Source organism: Artemia sp. Qi Xiang Cuo, chromosome 14, assembly GCF_049724085.1.
Source record: "Artemia sp. Qi Xiang Cuo chromosome 14, ASM4972408v1, whole genome shotgun sequence".
Lineage (NCBI taxonomy): Eukaryota > Metazoa > Arthropoda > Branchiopoda > Anostraca > Artemiidae > Artemia > Artemia sp. Qi Xiang Cuo.
Window position 1 is genome coordinate 63409400 of NC_142807.1, and position 24829 is coordinate 63434228.

Sequence of the window (24829 nt, forward strand, 5' to 3'; positions counted from 1 at the left end):
TAAAAAAAATAATGCTGACAGCAGATTTAGAATGAAACTATAGGCTAGTCAGTTTAGCAATTTTAGACTGGTGGCTTTTATGTTTCAGATACTATCAGGCTTCTAGGTTTCTGAAGCTGGGAACCCTTAAAACTAAAAATCTTTGAAAACTGCCTGGACCATTAGGGTCAGCTGTCCGAAGTTTCTTGGTGAAAGTCTCCTAGTTGTGTGTATTTGTCAACCAAAATAACACAAATAAAAGAGTGTGTTTTGCTTTGCTGAAAACTAAATATAATTGAAAAGAAGATATTTAGCTATTTCATGTGCATCCTTAATTGATTAGAGAGGTTATCACAGGGTCAGGGCCCGATTTTTCCTCTCGTATCCCTATAATTTCGTTTTGACATGTAAAATCTACTATTGAAATGATGGTCAGAGTGCTGAAGATGTGGCAGCCCTACAATAAGCTGAATGCTGCTCTGTTTCTCCCTCTCCTCTCTCTCTCTCTCCCCCTCTCTCTCTCTCTCTCTTATATTTTACATATTTTACTAGCTTCTCTACTTTCGTATGAGAATTCCTTATTTGACAAGAGACTTGCTGAGATACTATATAAAACATGTTTTCTTTTTTTTTTTTTTGTTTACAGGTTCCAGAACTTATTTTTTTATAGCAAAACAAAGAAAAGAAAGAAGTAGAACTTGTGCAAAAAGAAGAATTAAATAAACAATTTTTTCTGACTAATGTGAATAGTGAGATTTAAACTTTAAACATACAGAAACTAAAAACGGAAAATATTAAAACATTAGTACTACTACCTACTCATTGCAACACTAAGCCGTCTGAGACCAACACAGCTGTACACACTCCACCACCCAAATCTATTAAGCTTCATATTTACCCCCTCCCAAGAAGTTCCGATTTCCTTGAATTCTTTCCTTATGACCTCTTCCCGCCCAATTTGGGAACAATCTGCTTTTTGTTGGGCCCTAGCTGGATGGCCGAAAAGAATGATCTTCAGCAATCTGTCATTATTCACCTGCAAAACTTGTCCTAGCCATCTCAGCTTTTTTCTCATTATAGCCCTAGAAAGTCGGATAGAACTACATTTTTCATACAGCTTGTTGTTTGATATTTGGTCAGTCAAATGGGTACCCAAAACTATCTGTAGACATTTCCTCTGGAAAATATTCTAAGAAGTGCTCCTCCATCTTCTAAGGAGCCTACGTTTCAGAACCATACTTGACCCCTGTCATCACTGTGGCTTCAAATATTCTAGTCTTGGCTTGCAGACTTTTCCTACTATTCTTCCAAACTTTTTTCCAACTGTGAAAAAAACACCCTGGACTATTCTAATGTTTACATCTTCTCTACATTCACCATATTTACTAATAACACTACCCAGAAAAGTGAAGCTATCCACTTGATAAATCATTACAGATTGCAAGTTTCTTTCCAAAGGACACTTTTCGTTAATGCATTTCTCTTTGATATTAATTCATGAAAAAGTTGATTTCTAAATAGCCTAAAAATTTTAGAAAGTCAATAATTAATTTTAGGAGTAATTTCTTTTGTTTGAAGAAGTCTTTTCAGGAATTTTGAACAAATTTATCCCATTCTATGATTATTATTATTCCCAACATGTAAAGTAAGTGAAAATGCTTGTTACAAAAACAGTTGATTAAATACAATAAAAAAAAATATTTAAACAGGTAATACTTAAACAGATAAAAAAAAACTGAATATTTAATTCTGCTCTTAAAGTCTTGAGGTGACTAAACTTGTCCTGCTTATTTTTGGTAATTTATAGTAGATACAGGAAAGTCATTCCAAAAATAGCAAAACTTATCTTTCAAGAGTATAGAATTCGAAATTTGATTACTTTCCCTTAATTTTGTCTTTTTTTAGTGGAATGAAGCAATACGAACATTTCGAAATGGAATGCCTGTTAGTCGTCATTGGAGACAGTTTCGATCTTATGATGCTTGTTTTGGTGCATCAGAGGCTGTGGATTGGCTGCATACACAACTTCGTGAAAATCCACATTTTGGGCCAAGTGTTACCAAGCAACAGACTATCCAGCTGCTGCAAAAATTTTACAAAGCTGGGGTATTCGAAAATGTGAAAGTCAGTGAAAAAGAGGAATTCAAAGAAGGGATGAGTTTATATAGGTATTTATAAGTATTTTTTCAAATATATTTTGTATTAAATAGAATAAATATCTAATTTAACATACTGGCTTCAATTTTCAAATTTTTGGTAATTTGATTTTCAAAGCAAAATGAAGTTTGTGCAGAACTTAAGTAAACCCAAAACAAGATTTTTTTTTGTTTTTATAGCCAGAGAAGGGTTATGAAAACTCATGCAAAATTGAAACGTTAAGTCACCTGCAAAAGTGAATCTCTGCTTCATATGGTAAATAAACTCTTCATATGGTAAATTCTTCCACTTCATATGGTAAATACACGGAGCTATTCAATGTGGCAAATAAACTTCATTTTAATCGCATGATCTTAGCTAGATTAAATAATGCAACTGTGCTGCTGCATATTCTGGATGTTGCACCTTTCTGAAGAATGCTTCAGAAATTTGATACTAAGCAAATTCGGCCCTTTATATTTTCTCTTATGTGAAGTTTATATACATTCTTATGCGAAGCTCAAATACTTTCTTTATGTGAAGTATCTGTTGACTACCTTTGTGGACGTGTAATTCATATATTAGCCTCTGTTATAAAGTTACAGAACCATGTCAGGCTGTTCAAAAACAGATCGACAATTTTAACTCAAGGCTGTTGCACTGGTGGTGTCCCTCCTGCAGTAGTAGTGTCGATGTATTTTCTTTAAGTATTTGTCCTGTGCTGTTCCCCTGTATTAGGTGGATATTTCCCCTCCAATTTTTTGATCACTTAAAAAGGGCCCTAAATCTTTTATTTTTTCATTTGGTCACTTCAAAAGGGCCCTATATCTTCTTATTTCCCAAGAATATCAGGACAAGACTCTTAAAAAGAGTCCTGTTCTGATACTCTAAAACTATTTTTCCATACAATCACCCCTAGGTTATTGATGCGTGTTTGCAAAATAAACAATTCTGTTAACTTTCTTCTGGTAAAAAAAATAAAAAAATACAAAATTCCAAATTTTTAGATAGGAGCTTGAAACCTCTACAGTAGAGTTTTCTGATACGCTGAATTTGATTGTATGATTTTCATTGAGATTCTGTGACTTTTAGGGGGTGTTTCTCCCTTTTTTCAAAAATAAGGCAAATTTTTCTGAGGTTCGGAACTTTTGATGGGTAAAATTAAACTTAATGAAACTTAGATATTTAAACTCAGCATAAAAATCCAATACTTTTGATGTATCTATTGGTATCCAAATTTTAGAGTTTCGGTTATTATTGAGCCGGGTCGCTCCTTACTTACAGTTCGTTACCGCGAACTGTTTGATACCGCGATTTATCTATAGCTAATACTAGCCAATCAGATTTTTCACAAGAACTTTGACAGGTTGAAAAATTCTATGAGAAATTCTAATTGGCTTAAATTAACACTAGCTAAATCTCAGTTATAGAATAATCTCTTAGTGAATGGGACACTAGGAGAAGTCGATATTATTTTACTAAGGTGATGGGGTGTGATCGAAGGGATAACATATCCCAAAAAGGGAGAAGGGGCTAGAACACGTTCTTGGTTCTTCTAGAAGGAACTCGGAAGCTCTTTGTTCATTTTTTTCCTCTTTTATTCTTTTTTTGTGTGTAGATTAATAATATGAAAATACCCATTTCAGTTTTCCTCTGGGATTGGGGTATCGTGAACCCAAGCTGGTATAATAAACGGGTGTCTTCTCCCCCCCCCCTCTACACACACAATTCTTCAATGCTTTATTACTATATGACGAAGCAACAAAATAAATTGGGATAAAACACACATTTGCTGAATATTCCTATCCACTGGAAGGCTATTTAAAAATTCTCCACTCATCTTCAGTGATACTGTGTTCTAAAACATCAACAGAATATATCCCAATTAATGTTACTTCTGAAGTACAGAAAAATTATCTACATTTCCCATTCTTAGCTTAATACCAAGGAAAGTGAAAATAAAATCTGATTGTTTAGCTTGGTTAAGTGTAAAGTTACAGAACCGTGTATATCTTCAAAAATTAAGACAAATCAAGGATTCAATTTTTAATGAAAAGACGTTTATATGGATTTGTGCAGGGTTTGCACCCTCTTAAAAGTCATAGAATCTTATTGAAAATCACCCCGTCAGAATCAGCGTATCAGAGAACCCTATTGTAGAGGTTTCAAGTGCCTATCTGAAAAAATGTGGAATTTTGTATTTTTTGCCAGAAGAAACATCACGGATGCGTGTTTATTTAATTTTTTTCCTACGGGTGATTGAGGACCCACAAAATTGGAGGGCTACTAGGGCCCGTCCCACGCCTCTTTTTTCTCAAAATTTTGGACTAGTCATTGTGTTCAGCGTAGTTGAAAGACCGAATAACTTTGGAGATATCATGAACCTTCCACACCCCCTGGGAAAAGGTCTTTAAGTTACAAAAAATATGCCAATTGTTTACGTATAGTATTTGTTATTGGAAACTATACATAATTTTTTTGGGGGGGGGCCAGGGGGTATTTTCCACGGGCATAATTTTCCATGGGGAGGGAAGTCTCCAGTGGGTAAATTTTTCAGGGGAAATTTTACACGGGGGGAATTTTCCAGAATTCCTATACAAAATTCTTCTTATGTCTTGCTTTCTCATTGCCTACTCAATTTTACGCGTGGAGAAACTAAGGGTTATTGTCCGCGAGAAATTTTACCAAGGATGAATTGTCTAGAGAATAAATCCCTGGGGAGGAGGGATTTTTCCGTGAAGGAGTTGCCAGATTTCGTGGCCTTATTTAAAAAATGATCAGAAATTAAATTTAAAAAAACAAGATTTTTCAACTGAAAGTAAGGAGCAACATTAAAATTTAAAACGAATAGAAATTATTACGTTGAGAGGGGTTACTCCTCCACAAAACCTCGCTCTTTACGCTAAAGTTAGAATTTTGTCCCAATTCTTTAAGAACAGCTCCTGAAACAATAAGTTCGTTTAATTAGAACAATAAGATTTGTTTTTTAAGTACTAAAAAACTTTAGCGTGAAGAGCGAGATGATGAGGATGAGTAACCCCCCTTACAAGGCGATTGGAGACAAACAAATTTTTACCCATTTTTCTTATGCCGATTCATCACCATGTTTTTTTCTTCTTTTTTAGGCCCCCTTGTCCCTGTTCTACATTCTTGTAAGTTTTAGACCATTCGGAGAAAGAAAACGTTTTTTTTATCTATCTCTAGGTTCGGGCCTTCCTTGTACTTTGAAGACAATCGGAGAAAACGAAATTTTTGTGCGCAGCTTCACGTGTCGCGTATCAATAGAACCAAGCTTCAAAACGTTTCATCTTCATTGAAATTGACCTGACCCTGCATGCCCTGTAAGATTCAAGCTTCTCAGAAACAAAACAAAACAAAATTTGGTCCCGCTTTGGGTGTCACGGATCAATACTGCCTAAATTATTTTCAGTTTTGTTTTTTGGCCCAAGAATTTACTAATGTAATTTTCAAGCCGATTGAAGATACAACATTTGTATCAACAGCTTGATGTAGATGGCGGTGAGAGCGCTTTGAAAAAGCTGCCTCCGACTTCTTAGTTTAGCTAGTCCAGTGCTATTTTTATCCGGATTCCTGCTGTGATAGTGAAAGTAACCAAAGACTTGCTGTTCCTGACTTTGCTTAGTGCAATCATCATGCAAATTAAATACGAAAAACCGGCCCTAATGAAGATTCAATCACCGAATTTATCAGTGGCACCATCTACCTTTTGTAACTTGTGGCTATTTGGACTCTTAAAAAAACCACCAGTGCGCACTGAGATAGCTGGCTACTTAGAGCCACCAGAGTGCTCTCGCTTATCGGACTGCTTGTATAAGCGAACCCACCGTGGGAAATGAGGAGGAAAAAGGAAACGCCAAATGAGAATCCCGGTGCATATCTCCTGCAGGAGAAAGACAAAGGACCGGCTGACGAGGACGAGTAACCTAGTCGTAATCCGTAGCGCTCCTCCTCACTATACTCCACCCCTACTTGGTCCCTGGTTTATAGAGAATGTTAACTGCAGTACTTCGGAACCTAATCCTTCAAATTTGCGTCCGGAGTGATTCTCAGCAAAATACAAACTTCCGAATATGCTAATGTGTAACGCTCGATCTTTGACCAATAAAATGGACGAGCTGGAAGTGTTAATTAAGCAGAATAACGTGCCTATTGCAATTATCAGCGAGTGTTGGGGCATAACTGAGGAGAATGCACGGATTAGAGGTTACAGAGACTACCTCAACACTCGACGTGACCGAGGCATTGTCCGTCGCAGAGGTGGCGTAGGACTTTATATACGTGACGACCTACCATCAAAACTGTTAAGTAGCCCCAATGATTCGAGCCATGAGATTGTGTGGGTGGAGTGCAGACCGGCGCATCTGTCACGAAGATTCTCCTGCTTAATAGTTGCGTCAGTGTACTATCCAGAAAGCGCTGGGAACAGAAAAGAACTTATTGAGCACATACAAGTGTTCGTCGACAGAATGCGCCACAAGTACACTTCCCCTGCGTTTGTGATTGCTGGCGATTTCAATCAGACCAATCGTCAGTGGGTCTCAAACGTTTTGGATATGAAACAAGTAGTGAACATTCCGACTCACCAAAGTGGGAGTACTCTTGACATGATTTTTACGAACTTGGCAGATCTTTATAACGCTCCCCGATTTCTAGGTCCCCTTCAGAATTCTGACCATTTTATAATTTTCTGGGAAGCACAAGCAAGTATCCCACGACCGAAACGAGCAAAAACCACAATTCGGCCCATCACAATGTCTTCAATAGCTCAATTCGGTCGCTGGATTGGTACTTACGATTTTGAGGACATTTGTGCAGAGGCCGCCATTATGTCAAAGTCAGCAAGCTGAACAGCCTTCTGTTGGAAAAGTTCCACGATTTTTTTCCAATAAAAGTTATTACAGTTTGTGACACTGACAAACCATGGATCATCCGCGAACTCAAGCAGATGATAAAAACTCGCTGTAGTCTCTACAAAGCTGGAGATCAAGCGGCTGCAGCAAGTTTGCGTAACAGAATTGTGAAGTTAAATAGACTAGCCCAAAGACAGTATGTAAAAGAGAAAATAACGCCATTACTGCACACTGACCCTCACAAATGGCACTTCTCGGTCAAAACCCTTGCAGTGAAATCAACGCCAAAGGACCTGAGACTGCTCAAAGTAGACAGCACACTGACATCAACTACTGAAGTGAACAATTTTTTCTCCGGCATATGCACCACATACCCATCAATCACAAACTCAGAAATTGAGAGTATCATTGCTGACACCGGGACTGATGAGATATGTGAAGTATCTGAATATGCTGTCTTTAAGGAACTTCAGAAACTGAAAGTAAACTGTGCGTCTTACCCTGGTGAACTCCCTGTCAAGTTGTTACGCGAGTTCTCCATCTTTCTCGCAAAACCACTCAGCTCTATTATCAACCAGTGTTTTCGCGAAGAAGTCTTCCCCAGTGTTTGGAAGAGAGCTTATGTAAGCGTCATTCCAAAAGTGAAAAACCCGAAATCTTGCGACCAACTCCGCCCAATTTCGATAATTCCGAACCTCTCTAAGGTAGCGGAATCATTTATATATCGTGAGCTTATGTCACAAGTCCAGGGCTCTCTTGATCCATACCAATACGGGTGCTTGAAAGGTAGTAGTACAACTGTTTATCTTGTGCGTCTGTATCACCTTATTGTTGAATGGCTTGACCAAGGAGGCACAATTGTAGATCTCCTCCTAGCCGACTATAGAAAAGCCTTCGACTTGATACGCCATTATACTGCAGTGAACAATCTGAAGGTTATGGGAGCTTGCAGACATATTCTCTTATTAATAATAGATTTCTTACGCGACCGACTACAGAGTGTATATGGTCTCTACCCGGGTGATTCTGATTCGGATTGGTCTGAGCTTACGTGTGGTGCCCCACAAGGCACTAAACTCGCTGCCTTGTTGTTCTTGGCAGTGATCAACTTCGTCCTTGCAGATTTTGACGAACGGTTCAAATTCGTAGATGACCTCTCCACCTTCTTAAAATACCTCATTGAGAAGTCTCAAACCGTTTCCCTGTTCAGTGAATCATTTATCGACAACTTTAGAGACCAGTGTTCTGAAAACAGCCTCCAAATCAAGGAAACGAAAACCAAAATTCTTCGATTTAACCCTCTCAAAAGGGATTTTTAGTGCCCCCTCTACCATACCAAAGCGTATCGTCGGCAGTTATTCTCGGTGTTACGTTCAGCGTTGACTGTTCGTTTAGCCTCCACGTCCAAGAGGTAGTGAAAAAGGCGAACTGTGCCATGCGTACCCTTTTACTGATGCGAAGATTTGGTTTTTCAGTGCCGCAATTGAAAACAGCCTACCATATATTCGCCCGATATTAGAGTATGCGTGTCCTGTATGGGGTCCACAGGTTCAGAACACTGCCTATATGAGCGAAGTACTCGAATCAGTCCAGAAAAGAGCGGTGAAGGCCATACTGTCTGATCAGTACACCGATTACGAATCAGCACTGTCTCAACTAAATTTGCCGTCATTCCACGATCGCCGTTTTCAACTTATCTGTAAATTTGGCCACTTTCTTCTGACAAGTGATAAACATAGAAATATATTACCCCCAATGCTGACAAAAAAACTAACTATAAGATCAAAAGCAACAAAGCTAGCCCAGCCCAAGTGTCGCACTAATTGCTTCAGCAATTCGTTTGTGCCTTTTTATGTTTCTGTCTACAATAAGTGACATGTGTATTAATTTTTTTTGTGTCTTTGTTTACTCTGTAAATAATAGCGCGATTTAGTCGGGATTTAAACCCTGACTACGAAAGCTTTTTATGTTAATAAATGATTCTGATTCTGATTTGGTCGCATTTTTGACACCTCAAATGTTTTAAGTCATTTGGTCTGGACTGATAAAAAGAAATTCACAGCCCATTAACTCCTTCTGGTCTGGGCTGAAGAAAAAATATTACGAGTCTTGACGGATCGGTGAATAAAAGTTTTAAGCTTTTTTTTTAAAAGAAAAGAAAAATTTGGTGCTTTTTCGGACCCCGTTTTCAGATAAACCAATATTTTAGTAATAAAAAGGATTTTGCTCTCTCATTTTCTCACGGAAACATAAAATTTCAAGTTCCTTTATTTCTCTCCTCCCCCCGAAACTCAATGGTAGTTTCGATTCTATTCCCCAAGCCATTCCTGGTTATTACAGATGCGCTATTTTGATTCCCTGGGTACACAATGTCTTCTGACTTAGTGTGCTTTTTCAGTGTGAAAAAGAAGCCCCAGAACGGCTCATGGTACAAAACAGACAGATCAAAGAAGAATTTTTTCTTAGGTCCTCCTCACTTCTTCCACAGGCACAAAAGTTTAAAGTCACTTTATCTCATTCCAACACTCACTGAAAGTTTCTAGACGCCCCTACCCACCTTGGAGAGGTTCTTGAGCTCCGGTATGTTCTTCAGCATTTTCTAAAAAAACCTTCCCTGTCAATTAGAAATATAAGCTGGATCTCAAATAACGACGTTGTTTGGTCGTTTTTTCTCGACAAACTTAGGATCACGTGTCGATTAGAAGTAAAATTAGTAGGCCTACTGCAGAATAAAAGTGAAAAGAGTCGAAACTTGCTTCGGCAGCCCGATTTCATGTCTGTTGACGGCAAAAGATCTGTCCAAACCGTAAATATTAGGTTTGCTTCTGTTTCGGATCAGAGCTGAAAAGTTCTTTTTCAAACTGCAAAACTGACTTTACTTTCAGATGGCCATTCAGATGAGCTTCTTTGTTTTTAGAATGATTAAAGTATTTGCTTTCAATCAGATACACCAAACAACATTCATGTACCGACGTTGTTCAATTCCTTTCACTTGTTAAATTTACTATCTTCCATCAGAACCAAACACCGAAATCCCCACCTCTACCCGGCCTTCATGAGAACCAGTGTATTTGCAACCATAGCATACCTTTGAATTTTTGGTGCTTATATTCCCTCTGCAAGTTTTGTGTCTTATTTTTCTGTAGCCCAGCAACATTAATAGTAATATGCAATTTGTATACCATTTGGTAGCTGAGACTTAGCCTTATTCATCGGCCGAATTATATTTTAGAAATTCGCTTTGAGTTTCTTTTTAGATTGACAAATACGTTGAAAACATGCTAATATAGGTGAATTTTACTATTTTTCAAGCCAGTTTCGATCATTCTCAAAGAAAATGGCTCTTAAGTAATATCAACGGGATTGGTGAATGGACTGATGTTGAAGACTTACCGCAAAATTTCACAGGAAACAACGCTTAATATCAATGTCAATTCTGAAATTTTTGCATTTACGTATTTCTCTTCTAAAAGTTATTTGTATTAGTGAAATATGGAATGTATGTAACAACACTAGCAAAATAATTCTGAAAATTAATTCTAGATTGCGTATGTTTTTAAATAGCATAAGGACTTAGGCACTTCTAGATCTTATTATTTTTCAATGTTAGTTATTTATATGATTGGGTATTGGCGAAAGAGGTATTTCAGTAGGCTGATCCATTCCACCTTAGAGCACTGTTTGGCCAACTAGAATATAGAGAAGCATATGTTTCTCTTCATTGGTGCTTAATAATTTGAATTTTTTTGTTTTGTCTTTAATGTGCTTATTTTAGGTTTTCAAATAAGTCACCTTTCAAGAACCTGCGAACTCCTGGACGAGTCCCATTGGCCCCATTGAACAATCAGATTCAGGCAAGTCCCCAGTTTCGTCCTCCCAAAAATGTGCGCCCTCTGAATCTGAAAGATAGACTTGTTGAGCCCCAAAATTTGCGAGTAAAGCATAAAACTGTTTTAGAAGCATCACAATTAGCTGAACTGTGGAAGAAATCTATTGTTGAAAGGTAGGTCTTTTTTCGTTTTTTTTAAATACGATTTTCTTGTACCATATTTGCACACAGGAAGTGAATCAGGGGAAAATTAGAGAAAAAATACGTTGAAATTAACAAGATTTAACCTATACACGCTTTGTGATTTGCTTGGAAAATATTCTTGTGTCTAGAAGAATAGCCGTGACATCCTCAGAAGGGGTCATTGGTATAAACTATTTAATTTGAAAAATTAAACAAATAAAGATTAATTAAATTAATATTAGTAAAATCTAATTAGATTCAGTGAAAATAGCAAGGAATAAAATAAAAATCTAAGTCAACTTTCTCTTTGAAAAGACAGGGGAGAGGGAATTGATGATCCACCTTATCAGATGATCAGTCCTCTGATTTTGAAACGCCCTTTATCACCTGTGAGCAAAATTTTCTCACCTGCAAAAAATAGTTTCGAGAAAATCAGCTTGCAATATTTGCGGTCTTATGAATTTTCTAAAGGGCTGGAACGAAACATCTTCTTTTGTGAACTTTTTTTTTGACACTTTGCCAGTTTTGACTATTATTGAAAGGTCTTTTCTTTTGTTTGTGCTCTTTTTTTTATTCAGGTTGAAAATTGGGAATCTTCGTCTTAAATTTGTTTAAATAAACCCTCCTTCACCACCCAGTGTCCCCCTCCCCAAAAAAAGTTGCTTAATACAAGTTCACTTATATGACTTTTTTACGCTTTTCTGGTTGATACCCTAATGGGTTTATCTAAAAAATAAAAACAAGTTGGTATTTCAGTTGCGTTTATAAGCATCAAATCTACCCTCAGGAATTTTCTTATAATTCCCTCCAGAAGTTGTTTCTCTTTATTTAAGTTTGCTTCACGCCTGAACTGCTCCTTAACGCGTCATGAAATGTTCGCTACATTTCAGGTAATATAAAACAGGTTAAAAAAATAATGGCTGAAAGTGGCCTTTCATTTTTAAAATAAAAATGTGTAATTAAAGGAAAGATTTTAAAAAGTTGACAATAATTTAGTGCCACATAAAAAAAAGACGATAATAAACGTCTAAATGACGTCAACATAATTATCCGCTGTTTTTTAGCACCCTCGCTGGCACTTGATTCTGTAGATGCTCTTTTTGGGGGAATCAGGCATTTCCACCTTGCCCGGCATCAAGGATCTTCGAGACCTGTTTGGACCTTGTGGTGTTAGCTGCTTTGTAAATGGAAGCCATTGGGTTTTCCACTTAATTCTGTAATAGTGTTTAAGTCGAGAATAATCGTCTAAATGACGTCAACTTAATTATCTGCTGTTTTTTAATCACACTCGCTGGCACTTGACTCTGTAGTTGTTCTTGTGGTGGGAATCAGGCGTTTCCACCTCGCCCGGCATCAAGGATCTTCGAAACCTGTTTGGACCATGTAGTGCTAGCTGCTTTGCAAATGAAAGCCATTGGGTTGTCCACTTAATTCTTTAATAGTGTTTTTCAAGTTAAAAATGACCGTTCAAGCTCGTCTTTTTGTGACAACGCTGTTCTGTTTAGTTGGAGAGTCCGACATCAACTAGTAGCTAATTTTCTTTGTCCGTCACGCGTCAACCCACAATCAATCCGATCTTTCACCTTACTTCTATGACTATCTACCTTAGTTCTGGCCTAGGAATGATGTGTGGACGGATGGATGATAGATAGACTTATCTATAAACAAGTGAAATGACATCATTTTTATACAATCCTAAAAAGGGCTTATGCCAGATTTGCCTCTCACTCACTTGGACTATCTGTCTTGGCTTTTTCTACCAATTTAACCATGGCTCAATACCCGCAACTACTTAATTTCAATTAAAAATTAAATCATTTTTGTTTTGCTTTATCTGCTCCGACATCATCGTAACAAGAAAATTGTCGCCAAATGTTGAACCAATGATGCTTGAGAAGCTATCGAATAAGGTGCCTAAATATTTTCTTTTTTTTACGTTGAAGATTTTATCACTCTAAGCCCGTATCACAGACTTATTTGGCTCATCGCATAGGCTTGATCTTTGTTTTTGGGATTTCCCTGTCTCGCTAGTCTTTCTTTTTGGTGCCATTTTTGCGATTTTCAATGTTTTCTTTGTTCCTCTAACTTATTTTTCTGTTGTTGTTATCCACTATCTTTTTTTAGGAATTTGGTATAGTGGGGAGAAAATAAATTGTTATCATTATTATTTTAAGTGGCATTATCACATGATAACACTATTAAAGGCTCGTATATTAAAGAGCAGATTTTAAAGTCCTTTTGGGTATTGACATATTGCTATAGTTACGAAATATGTTTATGAGTTAATCTTAGTTCTAAAGAAACAGTTACAATTGTGTAAAATAATGATGTAATTATATGTAGAAAATCAATTGACTAAATTAAACTCTCGATTTTGAGCAACTTATTTAGTTTTCAATAAAGAGTAAATAGTACTTAAGCCTTCCCTATGAGTAACATTAAAGATAATGATTCTTTCTTTAGGTTAGAAGAACTTACAAATTCATCCACATACGGTATTCCCTGGTTGAAACACGAAGATATATCCCCTTTGTGGGTTCTTTATAATGTCACTTGTATTGGACCACGTGGGGTTGTAAGACCCCCTGATTGTGACGAATCACCTCCAAAATGGGTTTTATATGGAATGAAAGCCCTTACGAATTGTAAGTGAATCTTTAATGCTACTGTCATTTAATATGCATTTGACTTTAGTTCCGATTTTGTGTCCTTTCTTTTTTCCCCTTTCTTTCTCTCTCTCTCCCCTCTCTCTCATTATTTGCTTCTCTTCGCGTTTTTTGGTCACAGCTGTTTTCTAACTAGAAACTGAGTTGTTCTATTGAGAATTGTTGTAACTGACTCCCATATGCGGGCTATAATTTTTCGGGTGAAACCTGTACTACATTAATGTCTATTTGCTCTGAATACAAATCATGTCTGAAAAATATGTTGTATTGTAGTTAAAACATAATGATAAATTTATGATGCTGAAGCAATCCTGTTTATTAAGGTTCATAGAAAAATCATTGAAATGTACCTCTATGGAATGTACCCTTATTGAAATACATCTTTATTAATTGTATATTTGATTCATTTGTAATGATTTATTTCATTAGATTTTCATTGGAATGTACCTCTATTAAATGTATATGGATCTTTATCTCGTCGTGCACGACTAAAAGCTATATCTCACTTTGCGTCAATAATCAATTAAAAAGCGAGAAAGATCCTTCAACTGTTAATATAATAAAATGTTAAAAAAAAACTGTTTTTCAAAGAAAAGTAAAGTGTCATTAAAACAAAAAAACAGCTGAAGTAAAATCACATAATAATTTGAAATCAAATTGAAATGAAATTACTATAAAAAACATACGTGAAATGAGTTAAACTTAAAAACAAATAAAAAACAAATGAAAAACAAATAAGTGAAATGAGATAAACCTAAAAAAAAATGAAAAAAAAAACAAGTGAAACCTAATAACAAATAAAAAACAAATGAAAAACAAATAAGTGAAATAAGTGATACCTAAAAAAAAGGGAAATAAGTGAAACATAAAAAGAAATTAAAAATAGTTAAGTGAAACCTAAAACGACCAGAAACTAAAATGAATGTTCAAGTGAAACTTAACTTTGACTTGACTTACTTTGACTTAAAGCTTTTGCTCGACAGTGTCGACAGCGTAGAGGGAACCAGACGTAAGCGTCGTTAGTCATCTCCAGAGTGGCCTGTTTTGGGCGCGGGTGGGATCTTCGTTCAGGTCGATGCACCGCGTAGTGAGTCGACTGCGGATGATATCTGCCCATCTCGTGCGTGGTCTACCTCTGGGGCGTTTCCAGCTGTTTGCAGTTGGATCAAAGTTGAAGATAAGTCGGCAGGTGTTTGAGTGGGCAGTCGAAGCAAATGACCATGCCAACGCAGTGAGCAGGACTCGAGCTGTTTGGACAGGGTGGCAACTTAAAGGACCTGAGGATCTTCATATTCTGTACCCTGTCAAGCCATCTAACGCGCTCGATTTTGCGAAGGTGTTTCTACTGGACAGCGTACAACACAATGTTTCTCTGAAGAGTACAACACAATACTTACTACCGAGGCAGAGTAGATACGAGCTTTAGTGGGACGGGTGATCTGGGGTTTGTGGGATATTGTTCTCGGAAGACGGCCGAAAATAGCAGTCGCCTTTGCCATCGTTGCTGATATCTCTGCATCTAGATTTCCATTTGAACAGACAATTGCACCCAGGCATGTGAACTGCTTGACTATCTCAAAATTTTGGCCACATGCTTCTATTGATGTCAGGCGGCTGCATGGTGTCTCGTCTACAGGAATTATTTTGAACTTAGTTCAGTTTAAATTTAAACCTAGTTTTTCTGCAGCAGATGCTAGTGTCTCCAAGGCAGTTTTGATGTGACCGAGATTTTCGCATATTAATGCAACGTCGTCAGTGAAGTCAACATTTGACAGAACTCTTCCAGAAAAGTCGATGCCAAGCGGATACGCCAGCATTGTTTTGTTGAGAACATAGTCCATGACACAGTTGAAGAGTTCGGGAGCAGCAGCGCAGCCTTGCCAAACACCGTTTCTAATTTTAAAACGTGATGAGAGCTGGCCATTTACAATGACAGCGCTTTTGGTCTTACTGTATAGCTCTTTGAACAGATTGACAATTTTCTCAGGCACACCAGCAGATTGAAGGATCAGCCACACTGACTGTCTGTCGATAATGTCGAAAGTAGATCGAAAATCGACGAAGGCAATGTATGCCTTTCTTTTATATTTTAGGGGTGTCTCTATCAGCTGTCTAATTGTATGGATTTTCTCAGTAGTATACCGACACCGTATGGACCCAGCTTGTTTGTGGTGACTAAGGGGATGGAAGTACTTTGTTGCCCACTTGATGAGCAGCACGGCGAAGAGTTTGCCGGGTACCGGGAACAGAGTTTATGCCACGGTAGCTGTTACATTCTGCTTTGCTTCCTTTTCTCTTGTAGACTGGCGCATGTAAGCCTTTCTTCCAATCCGATGGGATCATTTCAGAGCGACACACAGAGCGACTTGCAGCCAGAGGGTCATGGATGGATCACCACTTTTCAGGAGTTCCGATGTCAAACCACATACTGCCGGCACTTTGTTGTTCTTCAGCTTTCGGATTGCTGCTTCAATTCTTCTCCTGTAAATTCAGTGCCATCTCGGGCAGGTGTAGCATTCGCAGCGGCAGCAGCAATGTGGTCGTCAATTCGTGGTCGGGTGGCTCTGAGTTTAAGTAGCTTCTCGAACTGTTGCTCCTACTGGAGGAGGCACTGTGATTGGTCATAAATATTCTCGCCACTGGCGTTTTGGAGATACGTTGTAGTCTGAGTGTATTGACCTGAGAGCTCACGGAGGATCTTAAATGTGGCTCCTATGTCTTTTTTATTTGGCGGCCAAGTCAAACTTAAAACGAACAAAAATTACCACCAATATAAGTGGAAGTAACTCTCCCCCCTATACCTTCTAATGACCAGAGCGTCTTTTGCGTTACGCTGAAAAATAATTTCTGCTTCGATTGTTTTTTTTTTTATTATTGAAAACGTCAACAAAATTCATAAAACAAAATAAAATGACGGTTTAGGGTTACATATAATAGCTACCACAAATCAGAGATAGGCTACACGCCCATCTCCCTCTCATGCCCTCTAAAGCGTTTGAGCATCATTGATGCATTACTGAAAACGATATGTATTTCAAGCAGTTTGGTTTTTATTTGTCAAAACATCAACAATCCAAAGAAGGATTCCATATCACAGTAAACAATACAATTTCTTTAGAGTTGTATAACAATTGTATAACAATACAATTGTTATACTTCTGACTTTCACTTTAATTTAACATTTCTAAAAGCGTAACTTTGTTTGTGAAAACTGTTTCTTTTAATCCTATTTCATTGATGTAGATAGAATATTTATGCGGAAATAAAACTTTTAAAACAAACATGGGTAATCTGTTAAGCATCCCGTTTAGCTCGTTGAAGGAATATTTTGAATCGACATATCAAAAAATGATTTACAAATTGATTATCTGTATATTTTAAAGGGAGGTATTTAGAAGAAAAAAAGTATGGATAAAAACTTACTGCATGTCAGATTAATGAAACTGTTTTCATTGTTTAAAATATAATGGTACTGTTCCTGGAAGTTTTAGTAATTCTTGATTTTTCAGTGATATAATGATAAAAGAAAATCTGTTCAAAAATGGTCGCTCTGGTCTTTTGAAGGTCATATCATAAGATTTTGGGTGAACAGGGAGATATGTTTTGTTATAATAATATAGATTGAAAATCTGCATAATTTTTTTTATCTTCATTTGGGCTGAAGCCTGTCAACCCTCCCCTCCCCCCTCCTTCATCGTATATACACCCGTGAATGCACATGTATCTTAAATCCACTATCATAGGCAGCGCAGTAGCGCTGCCTAAGTAAAGAACGATGTTGGCACAATGTATTATTTATTTTTTGGTTTAGACCAGGGCACTTCGTATCGAAGGAGTGGCTCATTAAAAGGGCTCATTCGATTGCAAAATGGAATGGCTTGTGCCCTTTTTAATAGTAGAAAGGGACTGGAACGCAACTAACACCCCATCCACGCCCACCATTTCCCCAAATACATCCAATCAAAATTTTGAGATAGTCATTTTGTTCAACGCAGTTGAAAGATCCAAAAATTATGTCTTTGAGGAGTACACTCCCCCGACAGTCCTTGGGGCAAGGGTTGTAATTTATGCTCTGGGGATCTATGAGGTTTTTATTGAAAGCGTTGTCGTAGAAACTTCAAAAAGGGCTCATTCAATTGGAAATTCAAAGGGATAGTGCCCTTTTTAATAGTCGAAAGTGATTTTGATTGTTCAACGTCGTTGAAAGTTCTGAAAATTAGGTCATTGAGGATGACAAACCCCATAGAGTCCTCAGGGTGAGGGTTGTAAGTTATGCCCTTGGAATAAACCCAAAACAAACAGAATTTAAAATAAGGCAAACTCAAAACGAGCAGGAATTAATCTGAGTAGGGTCCTAAGTCCTATGCTTTCTAAAAAACAGAATATAATTTGTACTTAACTGAAAAATTTTTTTAAAATGTTTTCACTTTTTTACTTTAAGAAATCAAAAATTAATTAAGATTTTAAGGAATAAATATCAGCATATGTATATTAAGCTGACAATGCAAATTTTTTTTCAGTAAATTCATTTTATTTTTTTTTCAGTAAAGTACAAATTATATTCTACCTTTTAGAAAGCATCGTGTTTAGAACCCTACTCATATTAATTTCTGCTCTTTTTGAGTTTGACTCTGTTTATTTTAATTTCTGTTTGTTTTGGGTTTTATTTATTTATTGATACTGATTTGTGGTACTTGTATGCTTGGTAGATTGTTTGATTATATTTTTGTTCATTTTTGGTTTAATGGAGTACTTTACTTTTTTTTTGAAAAACTTATTTTGTGGAAAAAGTTTTTTAAATCAATTTCATTTAAAGAATCGTTTTTATGCTATATTATGTTGTAACTGTTGGTTTTGCTTAAATAAGTACATATAAAGGTTATTTATAAAAAAGAGCTCTGTTTTGTTGTCTTATGAAAAGGTTGGATTTCATGAATCAGAACCATTATATTTATTTCCTAAATTTTTGTCAAATCGCCTTGGCGCTGTCTATATGCCGTATAATTTTCAAGCGGGTCAGTGAATAAAATAGTTTTTTTTGCTATACGAGTCGATACAACTAACATTTTCTTCAAAAATTTGTTGACAAAAAAAGTCATTCACCCAGAAACTTATCATTATTATCTTCTTCATTATTTATACTTAAAGCGTTTAATACTTATTGTTAAATTATATTTATACTTAAAGCTTTAATACTTAAAGCGTTTTTTTCAGTAGCAAAAGGTAGTTGTTGAGAGGACAATAAGAATATTCAGAGCTTCTTTTTTTATGTGCTAGTGTCTTAACAAAGTTGAGTCAAGCTTGTTTTTTGTTTTTATTTTCAAAATTACTTGACATTTTTTTTGCTATTCAAGTACTTGGCTTGTTTTTTATTCCTTTTTTCCAGGGATGACCGTATCAATTCAGCAGTCATATAATTTTGGCAGAAGCTTCCGAACGTTTTGACATTTAGACTTTATGAATCAGTACAATTATATCTGTTTGTTAAATTTTTATCTTCCTCGAAATCCCCTTGTCCTATATGCCGTATACTTTTCAAGCGGGTCAGTGAATAAATGAGTTTTAGCTCTACGAGTCGATATAAGAGGCTGCACATACGTCCTGGGCTGCACATTTAAAATGGACACTGTTTGTAAACACCTTTTCCCCATGTATCATAGATTTATTTAGAAATAATTATAAACTATCTAAACATGTTTAATAAGATTCTGTGTGCATTAGGAAATAAAAGACTAATTAAAATGAAAAATTTTATTTGCAAAAAAGAAAAAGTTTTGTATCGATGCACAAAAACAACAGACAGGAACAGGGGATCAGAGCTGACGAAACGTGCCGAGACGGTAAGATCCAAGCGGTTAATTGCCCCCTTCGGAAGACCACAAATGCACAAAGGTGGAGATTTGTTTCTATTTATTCGGAAGTAAATTGAAACGGAAACAATATTTGAAACCCCTTATATATATAAACCTCTTATATAATAGGACCTGATTGTAAAGGTCCTATTGGTTCAGTAAACTTAATCTGAAAATTTCAAGTCAACCGGAGAAACGTAATGTTTTATTCATTTTGGTGTTTCGCGAATCGTCACATTCCAACTGTTTTTGAAAATATTTGTTCCTCTTAATCTCGTCTTACGTAGATGACAGGTGATTGACAGTTAGGTTGACAGGTGATCGGAGACAAGAAAAGCTTGGGCCTGTTTTGGGCATCAGTAATCAATGCGGACAAATTATTTTTAATATTTTTAGTCGGTATTGAGGCTCTTTTGTCTCTGTCTATACGTCCTGTAAGTTTCAAGCCAGATATTTTGTGGATTTTTGTGTTATGAGTAATGCAACCAATTTTCTATCAGCTTTTTTGTCTTTATTCGATTGAACCTGGGGGCCTCTCTTGGTCCAGTCTATATTTCTTGTACGTTTGAGACAATTTGATAAACCCGAAGTTTTGGTTCAGTTTAGATGTCGCATAGCGGTACAACCAAACTTCAAAATATTTTATCTTTGTTGTGGTCTTGTATACAAGCTCAGTAAGTTTCAAGCCTAACAGATATGAACAAATTTTCGGCCCATTTTTGGGCATCACGAATCGGTACAACCAATTTTAGTTTTTATTTTATTTATTTTAATTTATTTATTGTTGCATTGGGGTTCACTTAGCCTAATAACTTATGTAACTAATTTTCAAGTCGAGCGGAAGCACAAAATTTATGGTGCCATTTTGGGGCGTTGTGAATTCTTTAGTCATTTGATGTGGGATGATTAGAAACATTCCAGGTCAAGTAACTTTGCCAACACAACCCCCGGATAAATTTACTCTTTCCTAGGAAAAATGGTCCCTTCCCCTTTAAACTCGGAAAACTCCCTATTTTCTCTTCTGCCCAAATAACTTTCTATTTTCACCCCAATAAAATTTTCCACTTGAATAAGTAAAATAATTTTCCCCTTATGCAATTAATATGTTAAATTGGTGAATCCTCCCTTTTCTCCCCTCCATCCTGTACCACTCATCGTGCAATGTTTTCTTACGAATTTTGAATATTAATTGATTTGGAATGGTTTAATTCCTTTATAATTCAGCTAGTTTTATTATTATTATATTTTACTTACTATCTTTTTTTCTAGCCAGTCTTGTTGTATTTGTTGATTTTGCATGTTTTTTTTTAAAGTTTTGACTGTGAGTGTGAATTTTGCCGATCTGGACTTTTGATAGCCATTTTCCGGAAAAAAAAACTAATCTTGTCTTCAGCTTATTTTACTTTGACCAGAGTCTTTTGGATATAAGTCTCAAGCTTTTTAGAAAAAAAAGTTCGACCTATTTTTGTGCAAACCAGTGTTTTGTAGACGAAGCGTTTTGGCCCTTTCATCCCTTCCCACAAACATAAAATTTGGGGTCCTCTTTTTTTAACACTCTAAAATTTTCAAATTGATCCCTCAAAGTGTCTCTGACATTACAGATACGCTATTTTTATAGCCTGGGTACATATAATGTTTTTTAGTTCACCTTGCTACCTCACTGAAAAAAAAGTCCCTAGGAGACTCAAGAACGAAATTTTTTCGCAGATGAATTGTAATTTGTCTAATTTAGGGTCATTGCCCCTTGACTGATTGGGGTGATGATGGCTCCAGGGTCATACTTATTATATCTTTTAACTATTCTGAACAAAATGAGTATCTCAACAATTTGGTCAAATTTCACGGTGTTCACGGGCGTTCTCGAAGGCGAGAAGGATATGGGGGAGGGGGAAGAGCTGGTTCCCCTCCAGTCATTTTTAGGCTTTTAAAAATGTACTAAAACTTTCAATTCCCGATTAAATGAGCTCCCTTTCAAGTTTCTGTGATCACGATTTCCATGGGGAGTCGTGGTGACAAACAACATAATTCGTGGATGACACATGGCTCTTTGGTAATGCAACACTAGCGCCTTGACTTTGCTATCATTTCTCAAACTTTTTATAATTTTACTCCCTCCAAAATGGATGAAAAAATAAAATCAGTCACATCCTTATAATAAACAAAATGTAAGCCTAGCTATCTTTTTTCAGTGTTTTTAAGTTATATCATTATCCATTGATTGCTCCATTGCTTTTTATATTTATTTATACAATGTACATGTGTATGTATATTTGATTATGTACATGTGTACCACATCCTTTTTCTTTATCCTTTTCTTTGGGATTACAACCCCTTAGGATCCCCAAGTTGAGAAAAGATGCTCTAGTATGTCGTTGCTGCTATCAGGGTTGTGGAATCGGTTATCGACTCCGAATCCAGACATTTTCAATATACCGACTCCATAGTTCTGTTTTAAAGCTTCATTTAGCTAGATTTTACAAGTTATAACAGATTCCATGTCCAATTCCGGCTCTAGACATTTTCAATGTACTGACTCCAACTCCGACTCCATTCAGCAAAAATTTACCAAAACTCCGACTCCACTACTCCAACTACACAGCCCTGGCCGTTATTACGCCTGAACGTCATGTTTGACATTTTCACTCGTATAAAATCGCTGCCAAAAATGTTTGCTAAGCTGTTCTCAAAAGGAGAATCAGCAGTATAACGTAAATCAGGAGGATCAAAGTATGATTTAATATACAATGCCCTCCTAATTCTCCCTGAGAATGCGACACAGCAAGTGGTATTTGGCAATTACTTTAGAAGCTAAAATGGCGGATACAACCTTTGGGCGTAATATCAACTATACTTTCTTTTGTCACAGTTGTAGCTTCGTATTTGCTTTATATGAGGTAGAGAAGATCTTTCTGGGCCACCAATTGCTTAAATACCTCTTCCTCAAAGACTACAAAAATAATTGTGTCTACTAAAATGAATATAAAACCAAATTGAGGTCTCGTTATTCAGTTAAATACTGATTTTTCCAACATTTTTAGTCGCTTTTATAATCCAATGCTTGATCTAAATCCTAGATGACAAAGCAATTGAACTATTTTTTTTTCTGTTGATAAACGCGCTACAAATAATTTTTTTTTTCTGTATTCGGAAAAAATTGAAATTTTCTCAGAAGTGAAAGTATTGGGTTAATAACGTATGAAAAGCCTTCGTGAAGTATTTATTTCATTTTCATATTCATATTTCGTTTTTTCATTAATAAAAAAGGAAAACAAAATTCTGAATTTTTCCCGGAAAACAAGAAATTGGTGTGAGGTTTTTTTTTCATTTTTATCAAGTTAAAATCTATCAGAAAATGTATAAATATCCCATGCAGTTTTAAATCGCAGACCTGTGTAATCAGGGTATTTTTTTCTTGTAAGTTTTTTGTGAATTTGGAAATAAAAACTTTTTTTTAAGTTTTTTTAATATAATAATTTCACTCTTTTTAGTCTTTCTTAATTCTGTTTGGACAGAAAAATAAATGTCCTCATATTTCATCATAACAGCTCATACCATCGATTCAGTTTTTCCCTTGCCACCCTTTACCTTCACTTAAAGCCTATTAGTGGATGTTATCTAGGTATAGGCCTACTGTGTTTCTCTAGTCAAAGAACATAATCACGCCATCTAAGCTGTTTTGTGATATATTTACCGAGTGGGGTCAAATTACCGAATTTACGATTTCCATTGTCAAGCTCTAACACTTTTCTTGTTTTAGGGCCTAATTACGAGATTCCATTGATGCCAAATTATGAAGGGAGTGAAATAGACGTTTTCAAGGTCATAACTGACTACTTCTGTACCTGTGATGAACCATTGATTCTTCCACAACTTTACAAAGCTTTTGTCGCATCTTTTAATTATGTTGAGGTAGTAGAACGTTCTATGAAACATAGTAGACCGTTGTACCAATCTGTTGAAGATCTTTTGGCAAAAATGTCGTCTTCTAGCTCTTTTGGGCTGCATAGTACACCTGTCGATTATGAAAATCTACCTAATTATGTGACGTTGCCACGTAATTGCCGAAAATCATTTTCTTCCTCTGAAATTGGTAAAAGTGATTTGTCAAGTATATGTTTTGAAACGGTGTTTGCAAGTGAAGTACCGCAAACAAGAATTGTACCCAAGTCAATGCTGAACACATGGAGAGGGGATTCTCAATCCAATGTATTTTCAAATGAATACGGAACTAGAATGTTTTCCAGCGTTCGGTCCCCTATGGCGGAAGAGAATTTTGTTCCTTTAGATCCGAATCGTGTTTCCTCCGAAGGTTTTAAGCGTGAAAAATCTAAAAACTTTTTTAGAAGAAGTGGAAGAAGAAAATCTGATCGTGATAAAGCTAATGCTATGAATGCAGCGTGTCAAAATACTTCTGGAGGATATGTAAATTTAGGGGCTTATGATAGCCCGGGAGAATCATCGACAAGAGATTATGTCAATATTCAACAAGCTACCAATTGGGCTGTACAAGGTGCTTAGTTCTTTTAATTCTTGTCAGGTCCGTTCTCAGTATTTTTCTGGGGAAATATCGATTTATTTCTTTTTAGGGGGGAGGGGGGGGGCAATCCACTAAATAACATCATTTTTAGAACTTTTGAGCCAGTAAATTACCAAAAAGTAAATATTTAACATTTCAATGCGCGAATGTAAATTTGATTGACCAAACTCATATTAATGCTGCAATGTTAATACAATCTAGAATATGTTCAAATACAATCTAAAAATCCTATTCTATATCAGTTTCAAAGAAGGTATTAAGACAACATGCTAGACTAAATAGCAAAAAAATGCAACTAAAATCTTGCTGCCAAAAGACATATCAGAAGATAAAATTTGAACGATGAGCTGTGTTTGTGGACTATCGGGAAAGTTCTTAGCTTGCTTCTTTGAAATTATTATAGAAAGTATCCACAATAGATTCTGTGAGACAAGTTTGGTAATAGAGCAGTTCTTTTGTTTACATGAAAAAACAATGAATAATCATAGTAAAATGTCAACCTTGAAGTTGTTCCTTTAAATCTATAGATATTTAATGTGAGACATGTTCAAACTCAAATCATGAGTTTAATCATGGCTAGGACCCGGCTACCGATATGGTCGGGCTTCCATAAGCTACCAAATGTGGTTTAAAAGAAACTTCTTTCTTTTAAACTTTGTGGGGGCCGTGCCAACCGTTTCATGGTATACAGCTATTCTAATGAGGGGGGGGGGGGTACTATACAAAGTAATTTTTAAACTTTTTTAGCCAAAAAATCGCTAAAAAAATTGTAATCA

The 24829-nt window shown here is 36.3% G+C and overlaps 1 protein-coding gene across 1 annotated transcript in view; it reads left to right on the plus strand.

Moving 5' to 3' along the window:
- Window positions 1-24829, plus strand: part of LOC148944744 (DEP domain-containing protein 1A-like) — a 74289-nt gene that overhangs the window by 10282 nt on the left and 39178 nt on the right. Inside the window, exons 2-5 of the mRNA XM_089100017.1 lie at window positions 1885-2147; window positions 10762-10989; window positions 13462-13643; window positions 23274-24026. Coding sequence (XP_088956143.1) covers window positions 1885-2147; window positions 10762-10989; window positions 13462-13643; window positions 23274-24026 — 1426 coding nt within the window. The remainder of the gene's footprint in view (window positions 1-1884; window positions 2148-10761; window positions 10990-13461; window positions 13644-23273; window positions 24027-24829) is intronic.